General features: G+C 42.6%; 1 protein-coding gene across 1 annotated transcript; it reads right to left on the bottom strand.

Annotated features, from left to right (window-relative positions):
- Nucleotides 1-1,914: 1,914 nt before the first annotated feature.
- Nucleotides 1,915-8,518, bottom strand: cited4a (Cbp/p300 interacting transactivator with ED-rich tail 4a). The gene is made up of 2 exons (XM_015000532.2): nucleotides 8,239-8,518; nucleotides 1,915-5,767 (listed from the first exon to the last, which is right to left on the bottom strand). The coding sequence occupies exon 2, from the start codon at nucleotides 5,749-5,751 to the stop codon at nucleotides 5,035-5,037; it is 717 nt and encodes a 238-aa protein (XP_014856018.2). The 5' UTR covers nucleotides 5,752-5,767; nucleotides 8,239-8,518; the 3' UTR covers nucleotides 1,915-5,034.
- Nucleotides 8,519-8,912: the final 394 nt, after the last annotated feature.

Genomic DNA, 8,912 nt, shown 5'->3' on the forward strand with positions numbered 1-8,912 from the left:
TGAATAAGAGCTAAAAGTGACGAGACTTGCTTTGGCACATGGCGAGACGTAGCTGAAGAACTGGAGTAAAAATCAGACATTAGCAGAGTGAACGTTGGCATGCGTCACTCTGCTGCAGGGTGAGAGGAGGGAGGGCGGCTCCACCAGGGTTTGGGAAACAGAGTGGATCATGATCTGCCCATCTTTAATCACCATCCTTTAAAAGATTATCTCTTGTTTTATTATTCTCATTATTTGTATCATTATTTGTACAGCAAGATTGTGTATTTTGATTTAAAGTAACTTTTCTGACTGTCTCTGTGTTAAACGATCTGTCATGAAACTGAACTGGGTTTGATTGTTAGACGTGATGATCTGGTTTAATGTTTCCTTACAGAGGGTCTGTTCACTTTAAGTTTTATTACATGGATGCTCTCAGCCAACAACAGCCATTACATGAGCAGACCACCAGGCACACTGAAGATATTCACTGAAACAGAAGGTCGATAATTAGGATCTTAATTTGAGACTGCATTGGTAAACTTTTTTTTTTTTAAATACCCTTAAAAGTATCTTTAAACAAAATTAACTTTGTAGTTCCCACATATGTGAATACACTGTCAGTGAGAAGCTTACTTACACTCAGCATGAGCATAAACGTTATATTAATTTACTATTTTAAAGATTCTTTTGAATGATCCTTTTTCAGGGCTGTGTGGTGATGGCAGCATCATGCTGAAGGTTCGTTTCACTCTCAGTGGACAAGAAATAAAAACGGCGAAAACCTTTATGATCAGAAGAGTCAACTTTGACCTGCTTGGTTGGACTGAGCAAGGTGAGATTTTGAGACCTGCGGCTCCGGAGACAAAAGTGACTCTTTGGACTTTCCACAATGGATCTTAATATCAGGATAGAAGTTAAAACAAACTAATTCATGTTTTAAAATACAGATATAATAATAAATTCAGGTTTTTAACAAATTTCTTCTGCAATATTTGCTCTGAATTTCCACAACCAGTGATGTGTCTTTAGATCTGTTCACCAGTCAAAGCTGAGAGTGGCGGTGAGAAAATCAGGAAATCCTGGACTACATTTAGTTTCCATCTTCCAGAGAGTTTCAGCTTCAGAGAACATTTATCATCCAGCAGGATGACAAACCGAAACTTCCAGCTAAAGATACACAGAGACGCTCTGAAAACAACAAGAGTGGCCCAGTCAAAGCCCAGACCTGTTCACGGCTGATATCCCCCACCCACAAAACCTGACAGCTTCACTTTGACATCACATATTTGTTTCTTTATACATGTTTTTATTGATCATGATTGATTTGCAAAAGCATTTAAAAGGGTAAAACATCCAGGGGTGAATATTTTATACAGGAACTGTACATTAATAATGTAAATATTAGTTTTCATAAGTTTTATATTGAAAAAATATATATCTCCGGGAAGTGTTGCTACTGCCTGAATTTGGTATTTTCTAACTATTATTTATTTGTATGACTATGTTATTAATTTTACTGTATAAAATGAATATATAGAGTAAATGTGCACATAATATTTTGGTTTTTCTGATCTCACCATTTTAAATGACCCAATCAGGTGATATGATCAGTTAGCACTTGAGAAATCTTTTTCCAAAACACTTCTTAACTTTCACTGGGCTCCAGTGTTTGGGTCGTCAGCTGATGTGAAACTAAAAGAAAACACTCCTCTGTTTCCAGTGCTGGCTCACGTTGTGAAGTTTGAACTTTACTCCTGTGTTTACTTATGTCATTTAGGGCGGGGCTTATTTAAAACCAAACAACTCAAACAGAGGTGAAACCTCCGCATGCGTTTCCTAAAACGTGCGTCTTTTCTTGATGCGTTTTGTTCTTCCGTCCTCGATCTTCTGGGCCGACAGCGGCAACGTACATGATAAAGAAACAACAAAAAATGGTTTTTAAATAAATATTTTATTTGAAAATAAATACATTTTCTTAAAATAGAATCAATAACATTAAAAAAGGTCAGGGAAGTGGGGAGGGGTGAGAAACGGGGGAGAAAGGGGTGTTGGGTAGGAACAGGAAGTACAATCTCACGTTAATCTACCATCTTTAGACAGGTTCCCACAAAGCAGCGGTCTGTACATTCTCAGTAGCTCGGTTGAAAGGTGATAGCATCCTTAAGACATGCAGTCCATGTCAAAGCTTTAGACCACGCCCCCTAAACCGCCGCTCTACCGTATCTACACACTGTAAGAAAACAAAGAGTATAATCTCTTGTCAGCACATCAAAACTCAGCCACTGATTTAGAGTTTTCTGCCAAAGTACCTTAATGTGTTCAGATCAGCTTTACCTCTAGCCTACAGTACAAAGATACAATACAGTAATCAGGCCACTGTTGGATTTAGGCCAGAATCGTTGTGACAGTGAGGTGCTTCTGCTGCAGACTGCGTACTTCGTGCCCGTCTCCACATCAGCGTCACCGGCAGGCTTCTTTTCTACAGACAGGGGGCGCCAACACGGCCGTGCAGGAGCAGATTACTGCGGCGCACCGGCGCGGCGCTGACCTCTGACACTGATCCTGCAAAAGCGGGAGGTTTTCACATGTCGAGAAAAGAAAGGAAAAAAAGCACCACAGAGTGTGTTGGTTTTCCAATGACTGAGTCATCAGAGAGCATCCACAACCAGCTCAATTAAGACAAGCGTGATAAACGTAACTCCGATCAGCAGGAACAACAGCCGAGGAAGCGAAGCTATAAGACATGACTAGAGCTCCAGCACATCGGCTCTACAGGTAGAGGCAGCTTTTAACAATGATTAAGCTAAGTGCTGCTAGCCAGCCTGATGGTACAGGTGATGGGTGTGTGGATGTGGACGTCGTTCGATGGGATTTCAATGCACTGATGTAGCTACACACACAGACACACAGGAAAAAAACAACAACAACTAAGCTCTAAAAACATACAGATGCACAGTCTGTGATCAATCGTTTTTCTGTTTTGCAAATCTGTATAGAAATACAATATGAATTTGTGTTTTTGTTGGTTTTTATACATTTAATCTTACATACGTATACGGCCAAATGCATTTGACTTGTAGCAGTGACATTTCAAGACAATAATTGAAGTAAATTAAATTTGATACATTTAGGCTTCATTCCCACCAGTCCTGTTCAGTCCACTTTAATCCAACTCCAGTCCGTTTGTCTAGGAAGTCCGGTTTGTTTGGGGAGGTGTGAATGCTAATCAAACTCTGATTAGGATCAAAAAAGTGATCCCTGGTCCATCTACAAACCTAGGTCTGGGTTCAGTGGAAGTGAACTCTGATTCAGTTTGAATGTGCATGAGATCCCTACAAAAGCAGGAAGTAGACCACAGCACAGGGTATTCTGGGTAAATTCAACCAAAATAAACATGCTAGTCTAATGCTAGCGGGAGAAATGACTCGTCCCTGTAGCCAAAACAACAACAAAAAAATCCACGCTAAAATCTGACTCTACTCCATTACTGTTTACATTTCATGGACAAGGAAGTTGCTGTCATCTCTTCTTCAGAGGTTTCTGTGTTGTTTCCTTCAGTGGCTCTTGATGCAGAGCCACCACAGGTGAGGAGGGCAACAGGTTTTTCAAAGTGTTTGGTTCGTTTCACATAGTGCAATATGAAAGCTGAGCATGGAACAAATTTTGCCGCTCCTCAAACAAACTGCGTCTACTGGACCATCAAGTGTAAAAACACCGTTAATCTGAAGACGCACCGATCACATTTTTGCAACCAATTTCCCATCTCAGCTTTATTCTGCTAATATTCATTTTAATCAATTCCCATTTCTCTTCCAGAACAACAATATAAAATGTCAAACAAACATCATCCTAAATATTTCCTTCTAGCCTTTCCGGTGCTACAAACATTATTTGTTGGAGTGGCAGAGACAATGTCACACTGTGTGTGTGTGTGTGTGTGAGAGAGAGAGCATTCAGTCAGCGTAAAACAGTCTTTTACTATTTTAATTTACAAAATGATTACAAATTGACATTTGAAATTAGCTTTAGCGCTTAAAAAGAATGACTAAATCAGCAATACTACAACCGCAGTTTCAGAGGAAGCTAAAGGCTACAAACATTTCCTAATCCAGTGTGTTCCATGTTGAAAGTTATAAGAATAAAAGACAGAAACCTTCAGCTACTAAATTCAGCCTTCCTGTTATCTCTTGGAGGTTTTACAGTCTGAAAGAACCTCAGACATTTTCAACATGTTGTCAGTACCAACTCCAATGTCGAACAGTGTTCAGAGATAAGCCTGGCAGCAGAAACGTGTTGCATTAATTGATCAAAATAAAAACTTGATTTTTGGGAGTTTCTGACTGGCTGGGGTGAAAGGTCAGGGCCGAAGAATCATTCAACCTCTACATTACTCCCAACAGATTCCAGATGATTACTCAAACAATTCAACATAACCTCATAATAACCACTTAGAAATTTAGCAAACCTCACCTTACTCACTTTACTTTATGAGTAGATTTTTTTCTTACTTTTTGAAGAACCAGCCTTCAAAATGCACATAAAAAACATTCCAAACTCCCTTCATTCCTGCATAACTGATCCCAGAAGACTTTTAGCTTGTGATAAACTGTAAGATGTTTGCTTCCAGTCGACAGTGTAATCAGAGCTAAGACACATTTACAAATGCCACAGAATCAGAATCATCAGGTCATCGTTCCCTACTGCATTTGTGAAATCTAACCCAAAGCTTTGGTACTGTAGGCACATGTGCTGAAGGCCAGATGTTACAGGCAGAACCTGCAACATCTGGATGCCTCAATTTATCCAAAAGTGACAGATCTTCCTGGCTTCCGCCTAAAGGAAACAGAAACCTGGCACTTTCCCTGTTTTTTACTCATTACAATTCTCCATTCGCTTAGCAGGTAGGTCAGTTTGAAGGCGCACTCATCGCTGTCATGTACATAAACATAGAAACACCCAAACAGAACAGAGAGATTGTCTGCTTTTGCTGTGCTACTGTGGCCACTCAGTCACTCTTTGGGTGTCCAGGTGGAACAAGCCACTCTGCTCTCCTCAACAGCTCACCGTGCTTGACTGCTGTTTACACACAAAGTCTGATAGGAAGTCAAACTCGTTCTGTCCCAGGAAGAGCTCAGGCAGCTCCTGAACACGATCCAAGCCTAACTCCAACACTAGCGAGGTTAGAACTTCCTCATCGATCAGGTCCATGTCCATTCCGTTCACCCCGAAAGGCGCGCTAATGTGCTGCATGCCGGACAACTGGGCAGGCCCCATCCGGTACTGTGCCCCGTTGGGCAGGTGGTGACCATTGGCCGACCCCAGTGGGTGTCCGTGATACTGAGTGTTGAGTTTCTGTAGGTGCATGCTCGCCATGAGCTGCTGCGACGTGAGGTTGCCAGGGAGATACTGCGGCGGGTGTCCACCCTGCTGCTGCTGCTGCTGCTGCTGCTGCTGCTGCTGCTGGGGGTGCATGTGGTGGTGGTGGTGCTGCTGCTGGCCCTGGCCATTATACATCATGTTCCCATGCATCATCTGATGGTGATGGTTGGTCATTGGAGCTCCATTCACAGGGCCGCCCATGCCTCCCGGTCCCATAATGTTCGGTCTCTGTCTCATGACCCCCTCTGTGGTATTCTGAGGGTTCCTGCTGTAGTGCAACACCTGGCCGTTGGGCAGCCCCCGCAGGCCCGGCTGGCCGTTGTGCTGCGCTGGTCCGTTCATGCCCATCCGGAAACCGTGAGACATGGGCATCATCATGTGTTCAGCCATGGTTGTTAAGTCTTCCCTGAAAAAATGACGTGAAAACACATAGCCATAATTATTCCTCCAATGATGTCAGCAAGATTATACAAAGTATGGCAAAATCCGACTTAAAAAGATCATTTTTGAGTAAGAAAACAACCTGTGTTGGAATACAACGCTTCTACAGATTTATTATTGGTCAATAAACAACTTATACAACTTATTGATAAAGAATTCATGTCTCCTGGCTTTTATGGAAGAAGTTCTGTTTGTAGTTTGCCACCACCCATGAAAAAGAGCAGCAGAAGAAGGTGGCCTGGTCACTTGAGGCCAGATACTGGTATTCTTTGGTCAGCATGCAAAATATTGTGTGGTGAAAGCTACCACTGCACTCTGAACACACCATCCACACAGTGAAACCTGATGGTGAAGACAGTGAAGCTGGTTAGAGTTGATCAAGTCCAGAGGACCCCAACGCGCTTCAATCTACATTCAGTCATTCACCCATTCACACACACATTCACACACTGATGGTGGGAAGCTACCGGCCAGTGGCACCAGAGCTGCCATTCCTCGTTGCCACTGGACCCTCTGACCCCCAAGTGTCTTGCTAAAGGACACAACAACAGAGACGGATGGAGTGAGGATTGAACCAATTGTGGTATGATCTCCTACCACAGTTAGAACCATCATTCATACCTGTGGGTGACAATGGCCCAGTCAAAGTACAGAGCTAATCTTATAAGGGCTCTAAGTTAAGAGTCTATAGCTGATGTTATAATCCAATCTAATTTAGGTTTCAGGCCTGTTACGAGACAACACCAGGACAGTAAAATGCCAATATTTTCATGTGTTTTGGCCTCTCGTTTACATGGTAAGAACATTTTTGACTGAACAAAAACAGAAAGGTTTAACAACGGACTCCAGAGTAAAACTTTTTGAACTCAGGCCTGGAGACGATTTTTGGTGTATCTGCTAACGTTTTGTGTCTGTGCATCTACATGGATTAGCTCCCTGGGATCCCACAAATGATTTTTGAAGCTGGGTTCCAGATTGGATAAACGCTGGTTTCATGTTTCCATGGCAGCCGTGTCTTCCTTACACTCACAAATAACAAACATGGCTTTGACTGGTGTATTTTGTGTTGTTCGCTTGCAGTGTTACAGAGATTGGTCCAGAAGAGCTACATTTTATGTGAATGCAGATTTTTTTTCCTCAGTTGTTTACAGTATGCCATGCTAGTTTCTGTGTGCGCGGGGCCTTAATGTTATTCATATGCACCTAAACGAAAACCAAAAACATTTGGATGATGCAAGTCACGTCAGCTTATTGCACATCTAGTTTTGATTTGGCACAACAATAATGGAGGATGGCTGCGTTTCCTCTGTGCTGCTGCACCTCTTCACTTCATTTAGTGTGTTGAAGCAAAATCTGCTCATTATGAAACATTTACCGCATGAGTGACAAGCAAAAGGTCATGAAAATACTCTGCTAAATTAGAAAGCTCAACATTTTCACTGCCTCCTGCAGGCCTGGCATGTAAACTACATTGCTCCCAGTGTTATTTGGATTTGCATTCTGTTGTAATATTTATACACACTTTTTTCGTATGCAAAACGGGAAAACCAACTTAGAAACACGAAAGACTTGCAGTTGTATCTGCGGCCAAAAGATGGTGCTGCACAGGAGGGACTCAGGAGGGGCAGAATACAGAAATAGGACAGTGTTCAGAAGTTTTATTGTACACAAAACAGAAAAAGAAAATATGCATAATTTTTGTTCCACTTCACAAGTATAAACTTCTACATCCTGCTCTGTTACAGAAAACACAGTGAAGTTTGTGGATGAAATATGGCAGAGGAAATGCATCAGAAACACAGGGAGCATTACAAAACCTCAAAAATTACACCATTCAAGAATTACCACTACCACTGTCAGACATGACGGGTGGGGGGAAGAAACACTGCAGCTTGGAGGACTGAAATACACACACACATACACACCAACTTCTTTCTCTCTTGATTTCAAAACACAACACACTGCCTCTGCATTCACAGTCATCTCTGATGTTCTTGCTTGAAGTTCGATTACCACAGCAACAACACATCCTGTTCACACACACAAACACACGCAGCCCCACATTTCCTCACATGACCGATGTGCTGTGAATGATCCCCAGTGTGTTTGTTGTCGTTTAGCAACTGTGAATCCTGGACACACACACACACCTACACACACACACACGCACACACACACTGCTCTGCTCCATCCATGAAGCCACTTAACAGCAGCAGCAGCATCAGATCACGATCCTAATCAGCGCTGCTGTTTCTAACAGCCAGCGATCCCTCCGCTCTCTGTCACCTCTCATGTCACAGCAGATCTACCTGCTAACGATCCGGCTGCTTTCTATAACGCAGAGACGCACTATGTGTGTCAGGACAAAGAGAAAATGCTGCCTGACTCTCTGCCCTTTTTTTTTTTTGATAAGGACGAACAGAAGCGATCACCTACCCGATGGCGTAAAGTGAAATCGTTCGGAGAAGTTCGTTAAGTCCCAGCTCGTCCCTTCAGCTGATGCTCCGGATACATGCAGCCCTGCGGCGGATTCAAACTGTGCGGCTTCTCGATCTAAAGAAGAGTTTGTTTTCTGGGTCAACTCAGGGATTATATACATGCAGAAAGCTCAGAGAGAGAGAAAGAGAGAGGAGGAGCCACCGTCCTCTCCGTCTCCTTTGTTGCCATTGGTCCTCCCCCTTAATCACTGTGCAAAGAAACCTTCACCTCCGCTGATCCAGGAGCAGCTCAGAGCTGCACGTCCGCAGCGTCCAGCCTGCAGCAGGCTGAAGCAGTGTGATTACAGATGATCCTCACTGCTGACTCAAGGCTTTCTGCTTCTGCATGAGGACTAGTTTAACACAATGACAGGACTCTGATGTTTAAAGCTGCAGTTTGTAACTCTTAGACATGTTTTTACATATTTCTTAAAGGGGCAGTATTATTTAAAATAGACTGTTTTGAGCATTATGTTATGTTGTAATCTTATAGCACTGTCAATCATCCTTGTGTATCCTCTGCTGGTACTCTCCCACTTGCTCTCTGCTAGTTTAACTCTAGTTAGCATGGCTGATAAGCCTCCATCATTACCTGTAATGGTAGATATTTCTCCACCATTAGCACATAGAACT

This window comes from Poecilia mexicana, unplaced genomic scaffold (assembly GCF_051168715.1).
Source record: "Poecilia mexicana isolate PSO_F unplaced genomic scaffold, ASM5116871v1 scaffold_11, whole genome shotgun sequence".
NCBI classification, from domain to species: domain Eukaryota; kingdom Metazoa; phylum Chordata; class Actinopteri; order Cyprinodontiformes; family Poeciliidae; genus Poecilia; species Poecilia mexicana.